The sequence below is a fragment of the Gekko japonicus genome, unplaced genomic scaffold (genome assembly GCF_001447785.1).
Source record: "Gekko japonicus isolate JY-2015 unplaced genomic scaffold, Gekko_japonicus_V1.1 scaffold232, whole genome shotgun sequence".
Lineage (NCBI taxonomy): Eukaryota > Metazoa > Chordata > Lepidosauria > Squamata > Gekkonidae > Gekko > Gekko japonicus.
Window position 1 is genome coordinate 759,339 of NW_015162481.1, and position 23,603 is coordinate 782,941.

General features: G+C 40.4%; 1 protein-coding gene across 1 annotated transcript in view; it reads right to left on the bottom strand.

Moving 5' to 3' along the window:
- Positions 1-23,603, bottom strand: part of VPS13B (vacuolar protein sorting 13 homolog B (yeast)) — a 512,836-nt gene that overhangs the window by 389,359 nt on the left and 99,874 nt on the right. Inside the window, exon 17 of the mRNA XM_015405853.1 lies at positions 19,513-19,694. Within this exon, the coding sequence (XP_015261339.1) occupies positions 19,513-19,694 (182 nt within the window). The remainder of the gene's footprint in view (positions 1-19,512; positions 19,695-23,603) is intronic.

Sequence of the window (23,603 nt, forward strand, 5' to 3'; positions counted from 1 at the left end):
AATCCAAACTCTCTAATGCTTACATTTTATACGCGGGTGCATTTTAATCCAAGTTTTGCAATGATTATGTATAACAATGACATCCAGATGGAAGGAGGTAGGAGAATTCATACACAAGAGGTATAGGGAGAGTATCTACCTCCCATGGCTCATACCTTAACTCTAAAGTATGGGTTCAATTGCCAATTTGTAGTTAAACTAGACAGATGGAAGTTACTGGAAGACCTTTTCAGTAAATATCTGGAAACAAGAAACTGAACATGCTGGAGAGCCAGCACAGTGTAGTGGCTAAGAGCAGTGGACTCTAATCTGCAGAACCGGATTTGATGCCTCACTCTTCCACATGACGCCTGCTGGGTAGGGTTGACAGGTCTGACTCGGAAATACCTGGGGACTTTGGGGGTGGAGCTAGGAGACTTTGGGGGGGTGCCTAGCAAGGTTGTGACATCACTTTGTGATGTCGTGTCCTGTGATGTCACTTCCCGGTCAAGCTCCACCCCCTTCCAGTGATAGTTGGTTAGTCACAGGAGGGGCATGAATGCTGAAGCTACACTCCCAATCCACTGGCAATATACGTAACCACCTCTCTAACTTGTGACATTTCCGCAAGGATTTTCTACAGGTTTTCAAGTGTATCTTTGCAGCCATAAGGGCTAGAAACTTGATTTTTTTAAAAAAACACCAAAGTAAATTGAATTCTCTACCCATACCACATTTGACATACAGCCCTACAGATATGCTAGTTCCTGGAGAGCATGTTATTGTGCATTTCAAACACCCCTTTCCCCTGAGTCTCATAGCTGTATTTACTGGAGTATGAATTGCTTTTCATACTTTGTAAACTGCCTTGAGTTTCTGTGAGAAAGGCAGACTATCAATGACATTAATACAACAACAACGATCAGCAAATAGCACCCAAGTCACTATATTCAAGAGGAGCAGTGAAGCACTCCCAGGGTGTGTGTGTGTTTTGTTATAAACATACTTCCTTTTTCATTACTTCTGCAGCATTTATTATGTTGTGAACAAGGGTATGGGGGTGTTTGTTTTTTGAGAAGGAATTAAATTTATTTGTTTTTATCTTATTTATAGCCTGCTTTTCTCACTGATACTCAATGCAGATTACAGAGCTCTGAAAGAGAGAGAGAGAGAGAGAAAAGGGCGGGGGGAGGGGGATAATCATACTGTATGGCCTTGAGTGGATAATGCAATAGCAGTAGGAGTAAAAAGCTGAAGAAATAAAGCAATAATGTGGCCACACTGTATAAGATACACAGTACACACTGCCATTTAAGGATGCAGTGAGACTAGGAATACAACATTAAATGACTGTGAAATTCCCAGGCCAGCACACTATACTGTGAGATTGCAAAGGTACAGGCGACACAGTTCCCCTTCCACCTTTCAGGACCCAACTGGTTCAGACTGTGGGAAGGGGCACATTTTTCAAACCACTCCCTTCTTTTAAAGATAACCCCGCACATAGAAACACAGCAGGCAGAGGGCTGGCTAGAAAGTTGCTCCCTCCGGGGCTTTCCCTGTTTCAACTGGGCTTTTTACAAAAGAGAACCATTCAGGAACCCATTGTATCAGCCACAGAAGTACATCTCCGCCACCCTCATTCTGCTGCAAGAAGTGGGTTCCAGATGACTGTTTAACAAAATCCTGTCAGCCTTTTAAGGTGCCACAGGATTCTTGCTTCCCTTTTCTACCCCTTCGGGTATCACATCTTCAGATACCAGCCCTCTTCCTGCCTGCCTTTGGCACCTGACGGAGTCTGCAAAGCCGCCCCTGAGGAAAAAGAACTGAGGAGAGGGGTGCCCCTCATTGAGAACGCCCTCCCTCGAATTCCAGGAGGCTCTCCCACAGCCCACTCCATTCCCAACTCCCCTCAGCTCTTACCATGGGAAGCCATCCTGCCTTCTTTCACTGGACTCCATTCACCCCACACAGAGCCACCTTTCATGCTTTTCTCCCTGCTTCAACACAGCAATCTTTGCGAAGGGCCAAGTGCCAAGACTTGCAGGCTGCTGTGCATAGAATTGGTGTCCTTTTCCCTTTCAGCCAAAATTACTCCCAAAGCCCCCAACTCTCTGCAAGCGACAAGATTACAGCTCTCATCTCTCACGGAGAGGCCATGGGGGGAAGGACTACATTTTTGCAAAAAGGAGCCCCTTTTGCTCTCCAGCTTGCAGTCTCCCCATGAGGCTGCAAGAGGCACAGCAGGGGTTGCCTGGCTGGTATTCCCTCTGGGAAGGCAGGCAAATGGGTGCTCCCAGGCAGGTAGACATGTCAGTGGTTGCTGGGTGAGAGGCAGGTGTGTAGCTGCCACTGCGAGGAGGAGGCAACAAAAGCCTTGCAAGCCCCGCTGCCATTGTCAGCTGGAAGGGGAAGAGAAGCGACTCATAGGTGGGGCCAGGCCACCCCGGGAGAAGCAGAGGAACCCCTGTGCTGACCTAAAGGTCATTGTGCTCTGCCGACTGCAAGGTCTCCAGCAGCTGTGATGCTCTAGCCTTGTCTCTATGTCTACCATAGAGACTAGGAGGAAGGAAATTCTAGAGCGTTACCTGACTGCTGCCATCCCCCCCCCCCGCTGCCGGGTACTTCTGAAGCAGGGGAGGGATGCTCAAAGCAGGGAATCTCCTGCTCCCGCCCAGGGAATGGCATCCCTACTGCTGGATGACGTTGGGCCAGTCACAGTTCCCTCAGAATTCTCTCAGACCCACCTGCCTCATGAGGTGCCTGTTGTGGAGGAGGGTGGGGACAACACTCTTCTTCTTCTTCATTTTGGTGCTTAACTGGCCAGAGTTCAGATATTCATTCAGGGGAAGGGCCTGTATACATACATTTCTGGAAAACTGTATAAACTGGCTTGCTCAAACTTGTTATTGCTAGGACAGTGTGCAATCATGCTTAATAAACTGATTTGATTAAATAATCTAACCAGAAGGGTACATGATTTGTCTTGTTCTCATCAGAATCCTGAAAAAAACATAAGGCATTGTGAACTACAGCATAGCATAGCACTGCCTAGGATGTCTTTGCCTCAAACTTATTTCTAGTATTCCATTGTAAACAGTTTATTAAAATTAAATGTAGATGGAGCCATGAAGCTTGCAGACTACTCCTATGCATTTTTACTCAGAAATATGGTTCACTGAATCAGATCCCATAGATCTGTTCCAATAAAAACAGCACAAGGAACTTCCCGCTGACACTGTGTCAATATGACTCTTAATACCAGGATAGACACTTCCATTAGCAGAACAGATCCATGGGGTCCAACCAATTCATTTGAATGAGACTTTCTCCCAACTAAGTTTGCGTAGGATTACTGGCACAGGGATATTTATTCCAGTACTTGATCTTCAGGCTAGATATTTATCAATAAGTAAGATGACAGTTAGATATTTATCACTAAATAACATGAAGAACACCGCTGTACAGCTCTTTGAACTTTTCAATGGCATTGGAGCTGACAGTTTCCTGCTAAATGGGACCAGAATCTTTATCTCTAGTACATAAAAGAACTCAGAGAAAATGTGCCTGAAATACAACACAGACATTGTTTCGGCAACCTAAATGAATCACATTGTTATGCCATTGCCTTGCAATTTTAAAATAAGCATACCAGATCCATACACTAAAGAACACACTGTAGAAAGAAAAATGAGGAGGAGATGATAGAAACAATGGGAAATACTTGCTGCTGTTCCATCCAGTGACCACACAGTATGTGGACAATCTAAATATCCAAGTATTTGAAATAAAGGTTAACCCTTTCATAAGAATTTTTTTAAAAACCCTGGGGAAATGAAAAGGGGAAATCAAACAGGGGGGAAATATGTTTGGCTCAACACCCCGAGAACTGCCTACAGCATACATTACAAAGAGGAGTCCCCAGAGCTCAATAGCAGCTGTAGGAGAGGATTCTGAATGGGTTTTTTTCCACTAATAGTACTTGTGAGCCATATAAAAATTCAGAGAATCTGTCTTATCTTTACTTAAGTAACCATACTTTATCTACTTTACTGAAAGAATTGTACCACTGACTCCGTATTACAAAGCAGTTCTTATATGTGCTTTAAACTAACCATAAGAATCTTTACATTGAAAGGGAATATAGAATAGATATCATGAGAAAGGTAGTCCCACCCCATTTCAGAGGCTCAGAACAGGCAGCAATATTTTGCTTTTACCAATCACAAAAAAACTTAAATTCTCTGCTTGCTTCACCCAGCTACCAAACGCCATTCCAATAAACACTGTTTTTGCATTGCCTTAAAATTGTAGAAAAACTTCGCAACATATTACATGCAAATAATTCAGCTATTCAGAATAGCAGTATAAAAAACTACAATCAAGAAATAAGAACCGCCTGCACCAGATATTATTTTTATATTTTATATGATACTTATATAAAAGATGGAACACTTTCAAAAGTTAGCCCCATTCGAAGTGTATTACAGCAGTCAAGACTTTCTTACAAAGACCTGGATGAGTATTGCCAGAATTGAATCAGACAGAACAGAATTTTGCCTTCTTGCTAGGAGCAGCTGATGAAAAACACCCTGAGATACTTACACAATTTGATGGTTCAAGAGCAACCACAAAATTCCTATTTTTCTTACTCATCACACACGAAAATTCACTGGATATATTTCCATCTTGAGAGAAAAAGCAGATGGGGTAGTCTAGAAGTAGTCTAGAAGGACAGAGGTTGCCAAGTTTGACTACACATTTGGGTGAAAGTAAAGACAATTTATTTCCTGCGGTTCATACATTATTCTATACCCCATAAACAATGAAATGCTATAGAGCTACCCCTACTGAAGGCCAGTGGGTTTACACTTGAGTAAATCTCCATAAGATTGCACTGCTAATTTTCTATTCCATTAAAATGTTATTCTAAAAGCAGTTTTATTGCACCTTAATGCTGAAAACAATGCCTATTGCAGAATATCATTCTGTAAGGTAGTTAACAGATGCGGATGTCTTACAGAAGGGTCTGCTTTTCTACACAAAATGCTTATTTAAGTGTTCTACAATCTTTGACCTGAGAAACTCTGAATGCCCAGGCCATCACTGTAGAATTTACGTTCCTTCTAACTAAATCCGGCAAGTGGTCCTATATAAAGGAATCCGATCTAGCTTGAAGGATCCACTACTGAAGTGCAGAGACTTGGAAAATGGATAGTCACTAGGGTGATATAGTAATAAGAAATAGAATGAGAAATGCAAACATTATGAAAAGGTTAACGCAAAAAAAAGGTTAATTTAATAGCCAAGCATCAATAAAGTTGTGCTTTCTAAAAAGAATCTATCTTCTAACATAATGAAAGACTCTTCTATAATCTATATAACTGATACTATAAAATATTTTGTGTTCGTTCAGTTTGTTCAGTAATAAAGGAAGTATAGTATATAAAACAAGAAGTAACCCACAAGCACTTCAAGGACAAGAGGAATCCTATTTCTTCTCCTTGTTGCTCTTGTCTTCCCCAATCTCCTTCTTCAACACCAATCACCTGCCACCCTCCCTCCTCTATCCTTTATCTTCTCCTTCACAGGAGCCATCACTAAGCCCCCCTCCTTCTAATCACCTCCATCTCCCATGCCAAAACGCCTGGCAGGCTCATAACTAACTGGAGGGATTATACTCTCGCCCCTTATAATTTTAGATATTCTGCACACCTGGAGGGTCCCTCCGGTTTACAAAGCTCTAAATGGTAGCTGTGGCTGGTCCTCCTGTGGGGATATCACTATGCACATAGAGGCAAGCTCTCTATTACTGGATACAGTTATATGTAATTAATTCACATTGCCTTACCCTACTCAACCAAACAAATGTTTTCAACAAATACATATGAAGTCATAGTATATGTACTACTTCTCAGTGTAACAGTATTCACATGTTGGAGTGTACTTAAAAACAGATAACCTAGTAAAGAAATTCCTGGAAGTACTGTTGAAACACTTTGTAAACACCACAAACTATGCCTCCACATACAGAAACTGCAGACTCAGGTAACTGGCATCAACATCATTAAAAAACACTAAAAGCTCTATTTAATAAAAAAAAAAGCAGAAATGCTTCCATATGTTTTATGAAGTATTCTTTACCCTCCAAATGAACACATTCAGATTCAGTTCTGGCTTTGTTTCAGAGAAACCCCATCTGCATACTACATTGCTTACAGGCACATCTCAGTCATGCAAAAGCTATGTCACAGCTCATATATCAAGCAAAAATTGTATTCAAGGCCACACAACCTTGCATGTCCAAAAGTCTTCCATTCTGTTTAAAGTAATCCTCAGAGAGCTCTTATTGCACCTTACTGATGATGTCACATGACTCTGGTTGGGAAACAGAGTTGTACAACTTAAATATCAAACAGTCCCTAACACAGATGAAAACAATCTAGAAGACAACTCTATTGTGCACATAAATCCTAGAAAGAAGACTCCTTTCTGTGAAAACAGGTGCCAAAGGGTACAGAATAACAGTATCAAACACCTCTTAGTAATAATGAGCAAACTTCAGTTGAAGAATAACTTGTGATGTTTGGGTACTAAGAGCCTGGAAATTTTGATGACTAACAGATCTTGCATTTTTATTCCTACAGCCTGGTTGTAAGAGTCAGTTTCAGTTGTAACAACACTTTTGGAATTGAAAATTCCAATGCACAAACAATGGCACCACACAATAAAACCAGGACAAATGGCCATTGATGAACCTGCTCCCTAATATCCACACACCCTAGCACAGAGATACCCAACATGGTTCCATGGGCATCATGGTGTCCACCAACACTTTTCCTGGGGCCCAAGTGTTTTTAGAAAGTGGGTGGAATCAGGTGGAACTCCTGCCAAGCATGGCTTCTGATGGGTTTGCAGATTAAAGGCCCTGTTCATACGAGGCGTTTTGGGCCGGGAGGGGGACGGAACGGGGGCGGAGCAAACGGGCGCAATCCCATGGCAACATCTGGGAATTGTTGCCTGCCCGTCCCTGATCCGTCCCTACCGCCGAAAACGCGCACTAAAAAAGAACCACCTACCTAGTTGGTTGTATCCATTAGAGCGCCGCAAGCCGGGCCGTGGGATCGGCCGGCGCATCTTTGCGCCAGTGCATCCCGGCCCCCTGCCGTACTGCGCATGCTCGAGCATGCGCAGTTCGGCAGTCTCCCCCTCCCATCCGACTCTTCCTCCCCGGCATCTGATTGTGCCGGGGAGCGCCGCACCGCGGCTCAGGGGATCCATGGGATCCCGCCGCAGCGTTCCAACTTTGGTGCGGCTCACATTAGCCGCAGATCAGCCGTCCTTTTCCCTGCCGTGTGGCAGGGGCCAAAGTTACTTTGTTTCAGCAGCAATTGCCACCAAAGTATTGGTTTTATTCTCTCACTCCCTCCTCTTTCCCAGTGTGCGTGTGTGTTTAATTAATCTTCTTGTCCCCTGCACTTGGGCTTCCTCTGTATGCCTGTGGTCGGTGGCCATGTGGCAGCCATTTTGTGGTTGAACCCTTTCTCGGAATTTCAAAGGTGCCCACAGGCTCAAAAATGTTGGGGATCCCTGCCCTAGCACCTCTGGGAGTTGTATGGTGAGCACTTGAGGAACAACCTCTACAACATATCCCTGGATTACTGGAATAGACTCCTAACATCCTGGCTTTCCAGAAAGACTGTAAAACAATTATTCCAGAGAGTTTGGGGGGCAACCTGAGCAGAATAAAATGTTTTGTTTTAATTAGTTTGGCTTTTAATGTCTTTCTGTCTCTGTTGATTGTTTTATAAAATTATTTTATCTTGTCACCTGCCTTGGCTTATGTAAAAATTGGCATATAGTTCTCATGTAGAGTTTGAAAATGTTCTCTATTACTATCTGACAGTGCTGTATCCATTGGCAAAGGCTCTCTCTTACATTAGGCATTCCCAAGAATACTGCTAGATGGCATGACCCTTTCATCAATGGAACAAATTTCACTGAAATTTGAACTGCTGTTCCCAACAAAGTAGATAATCTAAATATAGGTACCATATTTATACAAATATAACTGGAGCTGACTGCTCGCATGAATTATTGTTTCCATTTTTTAATACCTGGAGGAAGATGCCCCTATTCATAAGCAAAGCAGAATATTTAATAGCACATATATCATAAAAATAGAACAGTAGTTTATCTTTTAAACAGAAAAGCATAATGCAAGTGTCCGACTGCCACTGGTTGTATCACATTCATCATTTCTGGATGTGCGAGGGAGGATAATTTTCGGCAGATCCCCATCTCCTATGGCCAACCTCCGGTTTCCTCCTCATGCTGTTCCTGGGGGTCCCCATCCCACAGGAGCAGCATGTCAGCAGACATTTGGGACTGCAGAAGGAAGGAAGAGGCAGATAGGTCATACTAGGCTGACTGAAACCTCAGTTTTCAGCGGCACCAAACCACAGTATTCCTTTCCCTCTCTCCATGCTCTATACAACTCATGCAGCACAGCATTTAGTTTAAGAAAAAGTACAAAGTAACCAGTCAGCTTTGTATGGGAAAAGGTAACAGGTAAAGAAAGCACAGGATTAAGAGTGTGAGAAGGCTTGGAAAAGAATCAGCTGACTCAGTTTGCCTTTGAAGCACTTTCCATTGCCATTATTTGGAACAGCAACTCTTTGAAGCTAACTCAGCTGTCAGCATCTATCTTGGCTCAATACTACAGTGCATATTTCTTGCACAGATTTGCAAAAAAAAAATTGTACTTGGCTGCCATCTTACTACTGCAGTCATTTTAAAATCAGCCACAGGATTTTTCAGTTGTGAACTGGAATATCTGCATTGCACTTTTCCATGACATTAATATCCAAGATATCTAATGAGATGCTTGAGCATCCAGGAACAAAAATGTAACCATCTAACTGCAGTTACAGTAGCACAATCAGACAGAAAGCAAGGCAAGTTGCCATGGTGGGACGTAGACAGCAACCACAAGACTCTGTGACAAAGCTGTGCTCCAGACACAAAGAGGCTTTTTATAAAACTAAATACTGATGAACAATCCGGCTGTGCAGGACATGGCCCAGGCCTGCAACACAACTGAGGAACATCAATAGCCTATGAAATAAACAACTTATTCTCCCTCCCTTTGTGGTGCAGTAGTGTAGCTTTGTGCCCTATCTGCAGTACCCCAACCCTGAAATCTACCCAAAGGACTGGTCCTCAATCCTCAGAGCAGAATAAATCCCTTAAACTACAGTGTTAAAGCTTTTCAGCAGTCCCTGTCTACTATTCTGTACTCTGCCTTGTCTTCTTTGCCAGCTGCATGACGGCTGCTACGGAGCGCCTGAGAAATACAGAATACTCCTGCGATGACAGGCATCCTGTAGCAATTTCCAGCAATATGAGAGGAGAAACAGGACAGCTTCTCTGGCATGGCATGCTACATCCATGGAGACCCTACGGTGTTAAAACAATACACCAGATTAAGCAGAGAAGGGTAACATGGAAATCAAAACTCCACTGAATAAAATGATCCACAGAAGGTAACAAACATGTTTACACCCTCGCAGGTTGTTCTCGGCCCAACCAAGCCATTCCTCAGGAGAAACCAATCTTATACTCGGACTGCATGTTGTTTAAAATCAAAACTTGCAGTGTACAAAATAAGTGCCAGCTTTGGCTGTATGATGTGGAACACACATTCCAAGCCAGTACATTGGAAGGAAATGATTAAAGCTCAACAACCTGCATTACAACTGAACTCAGAAATGTTTTTGAAAGAGGGGGAGAGAGAGAGAGCAGATTTCAAACAGGGGCATTAGAACAGCAAATCACTATATTTCAATCTTTTTTTCCTAAGTGGTTAAAGAACTATGCAGCAACTCCAAAACCCTTTTTATATGCACACCTGGGAAGAATTCTGAATCCTGTTACTTTCCTCAGTATTACCCTGATGTGGTTTTGACCAGATGTTTAAATGTTACAGCATGTACATTTTCTTCTCTTCTTCCAAGGCAAAAGGAAAATAAGAGGAATATTTGACTTCACTCCACAAGAGACCTATTTAATAGTTTGGTGGTTATGTAAGTAAAGGTAGCTTGGCTAAGTCAATGTTGACGACATACAGAACGACATGATCCTAATGAGTTGGAAAATATTGGCTCTCCTGAGATTTAACCAGATGCTACTGAGCTGAGAAAGCTACTGTATTATTGAATTTCATTTTTATGAGGTAAAATTTATTATTCAACCATTAAGGTATCCCACATGAAGTCTTGCATAAAATAGTTTTGCAGTTACTTTCTGGAAAGTAGATTTTATTTTAACTTTAATACATCATTTACATGAGAGATTCAAATGCCTATTTGATCACCTAAAACAGAGAAATTAAGGTCTGCAAGCAATCTTCCAAAAATACCAGATTAATAGAACTGAACTGTCAACAAAATTATGAACAACCCAAAAAGGACAAGGAAAATGCAGTAGCAAATTCCATCTGCTAGAGGAACTAAAGCCCATCTGCAACTGGGTCTAGATTTTCCTGGCATAGTGATACATGGCTACAGCCAAACAATAATTATGAAAACTCCAAAATAGCTTAACAATGAGCTTTATTAACGTAGTTATTTAATGAAAACACTAACCCTATAAAACCCAGAAGTTTGTGATAAGCCTCTTCATACTTTGCTTATTTTAAAATGTAACTTAAAATATTTTCAAGGTTACAGCTAAAGATGTTTGTTTAACTGTGACAAGCAACAGAGGTGCACACCAGATAGTAATGTGGCAAAATAGCATTTTGCTAAGTTTCTTTAAATGTCTGTCCCTTTCAGAAATTCATTTCCACACACACACACACACACACACATATGCATATCTATAGATGATAGAGAGTTAATACACACTTTATCACGCATTATAATAAAATATTTATTTATATATTTACATTTCTTATCGTGCTTTTCAGTGTTCCAAGTATATTACATCACAATCTCAGACATTTAACAACCATATAAAGTAGGACACTATTTTAGTATGACAGAAATACAGTTTTAAGGTAATGGCTTGACTAAGGGCAACTTATGAGATCATGGCTGAGGTGAGATTCCAATCAGACTTCCTAGCTCACACATGGCCACCACCCTATGCTTGCTTTCCTTACGCAAATCAGTATTTGACTATGCATATCTGTAAGGAATGCATTTCAGTGATTTCATTTTAGTGACCCCCACATATTCTGTTCACATACACACAGTGCAACCCTAGGCAGAGTTACGCCTTCTGAGTCTTATTAAAGCACATATATTATTAAAGTGTTACTGAAACACTGGCAATACCTGTTATATTCTGTTAAGGTTTATAGTCTTAGAGAGAATTCATTTAACTTTCTCTTATTTATTCCTGTGTTATGTGCCGTCAAGTTGTTTCTCCGATGGCACGTGTTCAACCTTTGCTGTGTGAGCATACCTTCAGGACTACGTCTCTCAGTATGCCCCCAGAAGATCATTACACTTGAGAAGTAAGAATGTCCTCGTGGTCCCCGGCCCGAGAAAGATCCAGCTGTACTCAACCAAGGCCAGAACTTTTTCAGCCCTGGACCCTGCCTGTTGGAACTCTCTGCCAGAGAACATCCATGCCCTGCAGGATTTGTTACCTTTCTGCAGGGAATGTAAGGCAGAGATGTTCCGCCAGGCTTTCAAGTTGAAGACAGCAATGGGATAGCATGTAGTCTGGCACTCTCATACCCTCCATTCTCCACAACCACCACCACCTCCAGGAGGCTTGTGGAAGCTGAATTTTTTTCTGCCATCTTAATGGATTGTTTTATTTGTTGATATTTGTTTTATGTATTTTATTGTTGGTTTTTAAGTTAATGTATTTATTGTATACACCTTCATTGTAAGCTGCCCTGAGCCCTGCTTGCAGAGAAGAGTGGCCTAAAAAAACTAAATAAATAAATACTAAATAAATAATAAAATGCTGCAATTTATGATACTAACTTCTTGACAAAACCCTAACCAGTATTATTCACGGTCATTGACCAGCACATAGTACACCGATAGCATATCTTGCAACATAAATGATACATATGACATTAAAATAGAAGCAGAATTTTAAAAGCAGGTTTTTTAAATGGAAAAACTCCATAAAAACCATAATAATTAAAATTAATAAAACTAAATCTTAATTCTCCTCTTTTTGAGCTACTATAGTTTTTCTGGCCACCCGATTAGTAACCTCTCCTATCTGATAAAAACTTCTTAAAAGGCAGATTCTTTGTCTACGAAAAAGAGGAAGTGTCTTAGAGAAAGGAAGAGATTTGCGGATGTTGTTATATGCCTTACAATCAAATATTACATGTTCTATAGACTCAATACCATCTGCACAACAGGGACATATCCTTTCTTCATAAGGAGTTTTATTAAATTTTCCTTCCAGGACTGCAGATGGGAGTACATCCCAGCACAGTAGTGTAAATGTTCTTCTGTAGTCCTGATTTAGTAAACGGGAGAGGTAGGGCATAGGGATTACTGTTATCTGGAGCCAAGAGGGCTCACCATTTCCCTATCGTGTTTAAATCGTGTTGTCTTGAGATATCCAGTATTCTCTGTTTTGCCATAGACTTCGCCTTTTCGTAACCCACAGAGCACAAATATTGTTTAGACAAGCCATAAGAGGTTAATTTCTTCTCTAGTAACTTAAACCAAGGTGGTTCAAAGTGATCTAACATCATTAGATTTGTCAATCCCTTGGGTAGGAAAGCTAGCTTTAGCCAAAACATTGTCACCGCAATCCATAGCTTTGCCTTAACTGTGACCATACCTGTCTCTATACGAATAAGAGCATTTGGAACCCCATTGGGGACTTGTAAAATTGCTCTCAAGAATTTCGACTGAACTGTATCTGCTTTCTTGAGGTTTGCTGTAATGTTGATGGGGGCTCCATATGTGAGCTGAGGCAAAGATTTGGCCTTAAATAGTCTAAGGGCAGCCACTGGACATCCTTTATTCCAGTAAAATTTTTGGATCACCCCAGAACTCCTTTTGGCCTCTGAAACAACGGTATTTATATTCACCAATCTTGAGCCATTTGTCTGGAAGAAGACTCCCAGATACTTAAAATATGAAACTTGTTCAATTGGGATTGCATTTAAAGACCAGCAACAGATTTTTGGTGATTTGTTTTTTGCAAAGGCCATTACTTTAGTTTTAGAGTAATTGACCTCTAATTTATTTTCATGGCAGTATTGGGTAAAAGTATTCATAGCTTTCCTCAGGCCTATAGGGGTCCTTGAGAGTAAAACGGCATCATCTGCATATAAAAGGACCCCTATATGTTTATTACTTAACTTAGGGGGTTGGAACTCAGGCTTATTTAGATATGTTACCAGGTCATTGATGTAAAAGTTGAAAAGTAGAGGTGCTAAGAGGCATCTTTGTTTGACCCCCCTGCTAGTCCTAATAGGATCTGTGAGGTGCCCCTGCGAGGAACACCTGACCTGTATATATGTCTGGTTGTAAAGAGCCTGAATTAGGAATAGTAATCTATCAATATTTGTCTCCCTTAACTTATTCCATAATATGTCTCTGGCAACTGAGTCGAAAGCTGATTTCAGGTCCAAGAAAGCAGCAAAAAGTGATACCTTTGAATTAGAGGAGTACTTTGAGATCAAGTGGTCCAATACCACACAATGATCCAGAGTAGACCGACCCTCCCTAAATCCAGCCTGCTCATTAGCTAAACAAGTGTTCTCCTCCATCCAGTCCCTGAGTTTCCACAGAAGATGTTTTGCATACAGTTTGCTTACTCATTTTGCTTACTATACTGAGCAAGCTAATAGGTCTGTAGTTGTTAGGATAATCTTTGTTACCTTTTTTTATAGAGGGGGATGATCACAGCCGTTCCCCAGTCCTTAGGGATTTCCCCTGTTTGATCTATTTGTGTGACTAATGAGGCCAAGACAGGGACCCACCAATCTGCATTCTGTTTTATCAACTCAGGGGGATTAGGTCTAGGCCTGGGGCTTTTCCTGGTTTCAGGGTACCAATAAGTTGTTTCAGCTCGTGGGGATCCACTGGGGGCCAGGTTGGGAGATTGTTAATGTCCTCGGGTTCTGCATTTCTTACTACTATGTCCTCATACAGACTCTTATAATGAGCTTCCAAAGTCCTCAGTAAGATATAGTTACTCGAGGTAGTATATGGCCTATCTGTGAGGGCAGCAACCAATCTCTAGAATAGAGATGAATTCTTTTCCCTTGCTGCCTTTCTGAGGTTTTCCCATGATTGCCTAATAGCTTCTTGTTTCTTGCTACTAATAAGAGCCTTGTACTGGGCTTTTTGATGTTTTAAGTTCTGCAGTGCATCTGAATTAAGCCTATATTTGGCATAATTCGCATTATGTGATTTCTTCATGCTTCTGCAATCTTTGTCAACCCAGGATCTAGAAGGATCATGTTTAAAATTCAGAGGACCAGAATTAACACTTCTCAGAACCTTTTGGAGTTCTCCCAATGTTAATATATATTCACCTAGGCAGGACTCAATGTTCTCTGTTGCCCACAATATGTCAGAGGCAGTATTAATCAGTTCTGACTGCATCATTTCAGCCAAGGTCCTGCCCAGAGAGGCCTTCCATTTTGGTTGGCAATATCGGTCCCCTTCTGTAGGACCTGAGTGGAAATTATGTTGTTTTTTGTCCTGCAATTCAGCCGTTTGCATATCTAGATCTAGGACAGGTCACTGTCACAATATGGGACAACCTCAAAATGTTCTATATATTGGGCTGTATCTTCAGAAACCATTATATAATAAATAAGACTCATTCTGTCCCCAGACCAGTACATGAATTCAGCTGGGTAATCACCTGGGAAAGACCCATACAGGACCTGAAGTTTAGTTCTTTTCTTTCTTCTTCTAAAAACTACAAGAAAATAGGGAAGGGGAAACTATAGACTACGGGAGAAAGTAAAGACAAACCACTAAAAACCCTAGAGGTGGTGGTCATACTATGGTTACAATAAAGTAGCTCTAAGTAACAAAAAAGAGTAACTTATAACATTGAAAGTGATCGTTAAAGTTGCTTAAGTAATTCAAGACTTAGTAAATATACAAGAATGATTATATAAGAAAAATCAAAAGTCAAACTTCAGAGAAAATTAGCATCTTATTTGCTTCTTCTATCCCTCAATCGATATCCTTGCTTGGGGGCAGCTGCCCCACATTCCGAATCTTCTCCAGTAAGTGTTTCATCTTCACTCTCCTTGTTGCTCTTCTCATCCTCTTCTCCTGTTGGATCCAATTGTTGCTGCAGAAACTCTCTTGCTTTCATAACAGAGTCATTTCCCCCCCCTCTTATCTTTAAATGTGAAGAGTATACTTTCGGGTAAAATCCATTTGTAGGATATGTTGTTCTCTTGTAGAAACAAAGCCAAGTCTCTGTATTTTTTCCTTTTTTTCCTTATTTCAAAGGAGATGTCTTTCAAAATTCTTATCTCCTTGCCATCAATTTTAAGGATAGTTCCATTTGTTGCTTTTAGGATCTGATCCCTCACATATCTTCTGGAGAATCTTACCACCACCTCCCCGGACAGATTATTTTTCTTTATGTATTCTGAATATGGTCATATTCAGAATACATAAAGATCACATCCATTTTGCTTTGAAGAAAATCCGCTTTAAAATCTGCAACCGGTCCCAGCACAACACTCAAAATCTGTTTAAGATTCTCACCTTTAGTTCTTTTTGTTATCTGGCTTAGAAGTTGACCCACAAAGTTAACCTTTGTATCTTTTGAAAGATGTTCCGGCATTGCATTTTACTATTTGCCCCATGGAGATGATGGCTGCCCTTTGTGGGAGAGTTAGGATAATCAGAACCCATCCAGGCATTAAAATCCCCACCCACGATCAAGTGGGCCAAGGGGTAAGCTGCTGTTAAATGCTGTAGGAAAGATTCAAGCTCGGAAAAAATTCTGAGTTAGCTCTTTATCTCTAGCAGGGGGCAGATAGACATTTACAATTAGGCAATCTATGCCCTGGAACTTTAGTAACAGGGCCATAGCAAACTGCTCATAGAAGGGGAGCTCCACTATTCTTGTTTTCAAGGAAGTAGAGATTAGAATACAGAGACCTCCTTTAGCTCTGCCATGCTGAGAAGCCTCTGCTGGCAGGGCAAATGATTTGTAACCATTTAGGAACATCTCCCCTGTGCACCAAGTTTCCTGACCCAAGATGATATCAAATTTAGAGATAAAGTCAATTGAACCTATTTCCTTCATTCTACACAGCCAGCCCCTTAAGTTCCATGATATAAAAGAAAGGGTCTGGCTGCTAGTAGGAAAAGTCTGCACCTTATGAGGGGCTGGGTTGTCTAGTAATTCCATTGGTGATATAACCTCCAAATCCCTTTCCACATCCAAAAAAATACAGCCATTGTACCCTGATGCCCCAGATAGTGGAGCAACCTTAGTCTTATTGGTCATCCCTAAGGAATTATACCTTTCTGTTTTTGATTTATGAAAGTCCTTAGACAATCCCCTCACAGTGTGAAGTTCTCCTGCAGCAGGTGTTTTGACTCTCAGAGGTGAACAGTCCTGTATAGTGGTTGTCTTAGACTGCCTTAGCTAGCCTATCCTGTATTTGTGAGGAAGCCTTGGTCTTCCTCTAACAAATTAAACAATGTCTCTCCCCATTGCAACATGTCAATATAAAGTAGTGCAAAACTTTGGCAAATTTCCAATATTTCCTTGGCAGAAGCAATCTTAAGCAAAAGATTAGATATGGAATTGTAATGATCAGTCACACATCATCTTTATAAAGATCTTTGTCAAGTGGTTCTAGCATCCTCCAAAGGGTGATCACAGCAGGTATCCTGTTGTCTTAAACATGGCATGTTCAGCTGTTTCCAATTCTCCAGTTGCTTTTCTTCTTGATCTTTTTGATCCAGTTGTATTGTTTACTTGCGTGGTTGGAATTATTCTTGCCAAACTCTGACTTGCTGTCAAGCTGGTGCCGCTAGACCCAGCTGAGTGATAGCAGCCTCCCTCTCCTCATGGTTCAGCTAAACACTTTTGAGGGTAGTGTGCAATGATATTATAAGGAATGACAGTTTACCATAGTGATTTTTTAAAACCAACACATGTAAAGGTTCAATTCTAAGGCCTCCTTGCCCTCAACTATTCATACATCTTTCTCAGTAGTGACCCTGTACTTTAAACTTGGTTTTAACTTGTTGAACTGCAGCTTTTGCTGTTTTGTTGCCTGCCTTGAGATTACAGAGATAAGGCAGGGTATAAATACTTTAAATAAATAAGCAAACTCACACCCACTATCTCAGATTCACCAAGTCTAGGAGCAAGTCTTGTTTAGGAAAAAATTAAATGTATTTTGGGCAATGCTCCTTCTAAGCTGTGGAGTCTTGTGGGCAAAAATTCTACTTTGTGAGCTACTGGCATTAAAGTTGTGAGCAAGCGATTTGGCTGCTGCATAAATTAGTTTGCTCTGGAACCATCCTTCCAGAGCTAAGACAAAAATGTGTGATCCGGAGGTTAAAAAACGGGGCAGCTCATAGTAACTCAGCTTACAGGGAACACTGATTTTGGGTTATCTTCTATATATCTTATTTCTTCTTCTGCACATACTATATTCGTGTATTCTGCAATTATTCTTGCTTATTTTTACATTTTAACTGATTGTTTTGCTATTCACTGTTTCAGAAAATCATGCTGAAATATGGGAGCAAAAATATTCTAAATAAAGAGGGATAATTGAAAGCTACTGTTATGAGGCTAATGTTGTATATTCATCTTTTATAACTGAGCTTAAGACCTTTGGTCATAGAAGCTAATAAATATAAGTAAGTAATACAGCTTGAATACAGTCCTGGCTTGAAAAAAAGTGAAACTGGTGACACTTGGGCTTATTCAGTCTCTGGCACCAGGATCATCCTCTGGAAGTGGCTTAATAACTGAACTATGATAAAGATTACCATATCTGTGGCGCTTTTTCCCTGCAAGTATCCAGCGGATGCACAGGTTGGAACACTATGAGTGATGTCCAGAACACTGACCAAAACAGATTTAGGTTCTGTTACATGGTTCAAAATTTGTTCAAAATTACACCTATTAGTAATGTACCCAGCGTGAAACTCAAGAATTAGAGTGCCGTATTAGACAGATGTCACCATTAGCACCTAGCAAAGAGTCTTCTCACTACATTTATGTGTCTAAGAACACAGAGTCTTAAGCTGAGATACTAACTGAATACTTTTGGCAGGATGCAAGTTTGGATGAGCTAGTAATTTTGTGCTTTCAAATTAAACAGTCCAACATCAAAACAGAGGCAGCAAAACAACAAAGCATTTTTAAAGGAAAACAATAACTCTTTAAGAATCCACAGATCTTTTGGTTCTTCTCCCTGCTATTTGGTTCATATCTCCTAAAGGCGGTGCATTTTTAGCACCCTTTTCCTTCTCATTTGAGTCCCAATAAGCTGCATCCTATTAGAGATAACCTGGTTCTGTTTGTGACTCTACTCACAAAGTCTACACCATATCAAATGCAATAACAGTGTGACATTTCAAGACTTTCTCCATTGCAAGATGAGTTAGCAGAAGGAGGTCTGGATCCAACACTATGTGTATGGGACAAGTTTTCCACATGGAACTCCATGTCTACCAGATCTTATCCTCTCCAGCATGTGTCAAAGCTGCTTTAAAGATGTATTTGGTTTGACAAAGGATGTTTCACCTGTACACAAAACTGTATATTCAGTTAGTTTCTGCCTTTTACATTAATTTGTCTTGAGAAATATGCCAAACTTGTCCCACCTCACGATCAGTCACATTTTCATAGCACCTTCCAACTTTTTTGCTACCTTGTAATTTATGTATGCACTGTGATGATTTCCAGAAGGATCAAACCAGTCCTTAAATGATGCAGTAAGACATCTAGCTAGTATCACTTAAGTAAGCATCCTAACCACCTGACATAATTTGGCCATTAAAGGATTAACACAATAGAGCTGCTGGAACTAGACCACACCTTGCAGTGGCAACTAAGCCAATGCTGCTTGCAGTTTTATTAGACACCAGGACTAAAATACAGCTTCATCTCCCTAACCAGTTCAACTTACACTGCAGTCTCTTACCACAGAATCGCCAATAACCATAAGCCTTCCTTTTCCAAGTTCAGCAGGTTAAGACTAGAGGTAAAGAATGAAATCATTCCTACTGAAAACCACTGAAACCAGTTCCTGTATATTTCATTCCACAGTTAAAGTGTGAATTGCCATTACCATCAGCTGCTGCACTATACCAACTATGAAACAGTTTAAAATGTATTGAAAAGTTCTCCGTAAATTTGAAACCTGTTGATTCATCTTTAAGTGTAAGCATAAAGGTATTAAACACAAATTGACTTACAATTCAAATGTGCTTTAAAAGTAGGATTTAGAAGTATCCCAGACAACTGCACATAGGGGTACAGATAACAAATGTACTACAAAGTCTGGAACAAAAAACTGGTCTTTACCTGATGGCTGGAAGACTTCATTCAGCAAAGCTTCATTTACAACTGGCGAATTAACACTTCCAATATAAGCCCAACTCTGCCAAATAGTTTGCAGTAGAAATGTCTGGGCTCTTGTTGCTTGGATGGTCAGATTTGGAAGCTCAAATATACATTCTTTTACTGCAACATGAGACCGTTTGGACCTAGAAAACAAAAAAAGTGATAAATGAAAGATGCTTAAACCTATTTGGGGAAGGAATTCCCAAAACTATATGCAGGGGAGAGATAATACTGAAAGCAGCTCACAGAAACTTTCTGTGACTTTCTCAGAACTTAGTTTTTACATTTAGTCATAACTACAATGTTCATATTTACTACTGAATAAAGTTTGAGTCCAGTGGCACCTTTAAGACCAACAAAGTTTTATTCATGTTATAAGCTTTTGTGTGCAAGCACACTTCATCAGATACTACTGATGATTTACCACTGCTACTGAATCAGAAACATTATCAAAATGCTCTTGATGGTGCAGCCTTTATAATCTGTTATTTTAGAGCTATTTCTATCATCTTTCTCCTCCAGTAATTGAAATCTCGTTTAAGTTTTTATTCTCTCTTTGTGACAGATACTCGTTTCTCCTCTACTATGCATGTATTATTAAAAGTTTCCATATACAAAATGCATAACGCTGATATAATATTAAGGTTTTAAGAACTTCTAGCTGCTACAACAGCAAACTGAACAGTAGCTGATTCATTCACAGGAGCAGCTCAACCTACATGAACCATCATTATCTTATGGTCTCAGGGCAGAATTACACATTACAATAGAAGAAGAAGAAGAAGAAGAGATTGGATTTATACCCTGCCCTTCACTTGGAGCCTCAGAGTGGCTTACAAACTCCTTTCCCTTCCCCTCCCCACAACAGACACCCTGTGAGGTGGGTGGGGCTGAGAGAACTCTGACACAAACTGCTCTTTCAGGAACAGCTGTGCCAGAGCTTGTGACTGACCCAAGGTCACATCAGCAGGTGCAAGTGGAGGAGTGGGGAATCAAACCCGGTTCTCCCAGATTAGAGACCGCTCACTTAACCACTACACCAAACTGGCTCTCTTTAATGTGATGGGTCTGATGGGACACCAATGAGATGGGTCTGTTGTCAAAAATGGCAGCCCCACACCAACTTGTCCCCTCTTTAATGTGCAGTATGTTTTATCTGAGCTCTGATGCCATCTCCCCCCACCACCACTTAGTGAGGTGGAGAAACATAAAAGCTAATGTCATCTTACGAAAGCAAGTTTTACTGCAACTTGTGGAAGAAAAGGGGGAATTGGCAGACCTTCCCATGGAGCTGCCATTTTGGGCAGCATGCTTACATTTATATAATATTTATCACAATGTGCAGTTTCACCCTCAGCGGATCAAAAGCTACCATTTGATTTGATTCTGACATGCCATCTGATACACATCAAAATTCAGTCATCATTATGCCGCTAAGGACCACATAGCAGACATATAAAGAAGTCTTTGAGTCCCAGATAATTCAGGTAGAAATTGTTGGCAGTTCATGCTGGTGAAGACGAGACAGAAGTTCTACTAACAAACCTCTCTCAGCAGCAGGCGTGAGAGAACTGAAGGAAGGGCGCTCTGCCCCCTCCTTTTCATGCTGGAAAAAGTGAGAAACAATGTGGAGGAGTGGAATGGAGAACTCGCAGCTGTTCAAAAACCTCTCTGCAGTGGGCCTCCCTGGGCACAGTACCCATGTGGAACTGCACAGATACCACAATGATGAAGATAGAACTATTCCCACCCCCAAATAGTCAGAAGAGGTTTTAATTGCATATTAAACACTGCTCAGGCAATAGGTTTTGCTATTATTGTTGTATTGGTGGGACATTTGATGCCTGGCCTTTTGTGAATGCAACTTTGCTATTGTAGACATTAAGCTTCAACTGGCGGCCACTTCATCAGATATAAGAAGTATATTTGTACTGGTAGACTTATATATGTGTGAATATAAATATAAAATTACAAAATTAGACGCATGGCTATATAGTGAAATAGTAAGAGACACAGGCTGTGTAAGCTCAGTAGTTCATACAGGGAATCCTCAGGGGAAGATACACAGAGAACAGGAGTTTTGAGAAGACTATAGAAGAGAAGGCTATTTTTGGCAGGAACAGGTGGGATGGAAAGAAGCAAGGAAAGCTGCCTATGCTTCTTTTACACAATTATGAAGGTTTATATAGAGATATAAGCTATATAGAGAGGCCTATAGAATACTGGATGAGTGGAGGAGAATAAAGGGCATAACCCTTTATTGAATACAGTACTAAATAAAAGGTGATATTCACTGATTTAGAAGTTGTTAAAAGGAAATTAGCTGGATTCATGGAGGTGGACAGGTCCACGAGTGGCCATTAGCTATGACTGTCAAACAGAACCTCCATGTTCAGAGGCAGTATTCTCTTGAATACCAGTTTTGAAGGGCAACTGTGTGGGACAGCTGTTGCCTTTGTTACCTGCTGGTGCCACTCCCAGAAGCATCTGGCTAGCCAGAATCAGAAACAGGACATTGTATCTCTAGTAAGATTCAGCATGCCTCTTATTTTATTCTTATGAAAGGAACAGGGCATGTAGCCCCCCTCCTCATTTTTACAGAGGGATTTAAAAATATAATTCAGTGATCCTGATACCTCCTCGGAATCTTTAAGTATGATACTGAATTGTTAAAGTGTGTGAGAAGAAAAGAGACAGCCATTTTTCCCATTTCGAGGGAAAGACTTTCTGCAAATGCCTAGAACTATTTTTCCTCCAGAACTCAGCCTGTGTTGAAAATAAACTTTTGGGCTGAGCCTTAGAGAAATCTGGGCACAAACTGAGTAATTAGAATAGGCAGATTCTAGATGGGTACCCTCTAGAATGTTGTTGCAAAACCAAAAAGCAATTTTGTGCCACCATAAAACAAATAAACAAAAAACACAGATATATATTGTAATTTCAGTTTTCATGGCTAGAATCTATTTCATCAGATGCACAGAGTGAATTCTCAGTCTGCAGATGTAGCTGCACACATGGAAAAAAGTATTTAAGGAAGGGAAGCAGTTGTAATTCCCATTAAAATGCACGCTATGGAGCTATGCCACCTTGTAATTACTTAACATTATATATTAAATTTTAAAAAGCACATATGCAAGTGAAATAGGAGTAAGCCCTGTTGTATGAAATGAGCCTTACTTCTAAGGAGACCTGTTTAGGATTGCTCCCAAAAGATCTAGTCAGTTCTGCCTCTTCAACCTCAACAGTAGCCACAGATAGGGTCACCCTGAAAATTAATTCCAAGGGTCATTACAACTGTCCAATCTGCTACTATTCTCTTGCTTTCAGCTACGGGAGGGGAGAGGAGGGGATGTAAAGAGAGAGCTGGAGCTAGCTGCATTTCAGCATCCAGGGACCAAAATCACTTTCTAAAGTTAGGGCAGGTACAGGAAGACTACAGCATATGGAGAATCAGTTCACCTGCCTCCTCACCCTGGAGGATAACCTCCCCAATATTGCATCCCCCTTAAAGTATCTTCATATTGCTGTGAATTTCCTTGGTGGGGGATTTAAATATTTTTATTTTTTTTTTAAATATTTTATTATTTTCCAAATAACATGATTGCAACACAAATCATACATTTTAAAGTGCTATACAAATTAATACATTCTCTAATACACCATATCACTGGCAATGTCTGCTTACGTTATAAGTGTTAAGAACAAAAAGAATTTCCTTCGTCATTACCAGTGGTAGCTTAAGAAACTATTTTATTCCTTCTCCTTGAACTCATGCCCAAATAATACATAATTAATAAAGAGATTTTTTAAATTTATCCCAAGCTGTTTCTCATGTATCTTAACTATATTATTTTATGCCTTTTAATTACTCTTAGTGAAAAACTAAAACAACGGCCACAAAATTTTTAACCTTCTTGGTGGAGTCCTTGGAGGTATTTTTTCAGTGTATTACTTTTTGAGACTAATGTCTCACTTTATTCAATGGGGCTTATTCCCAGGTAACTCGCCTATATTTAACTGATAGTGTGCTTTCAGTGTACTGGTACGGCACT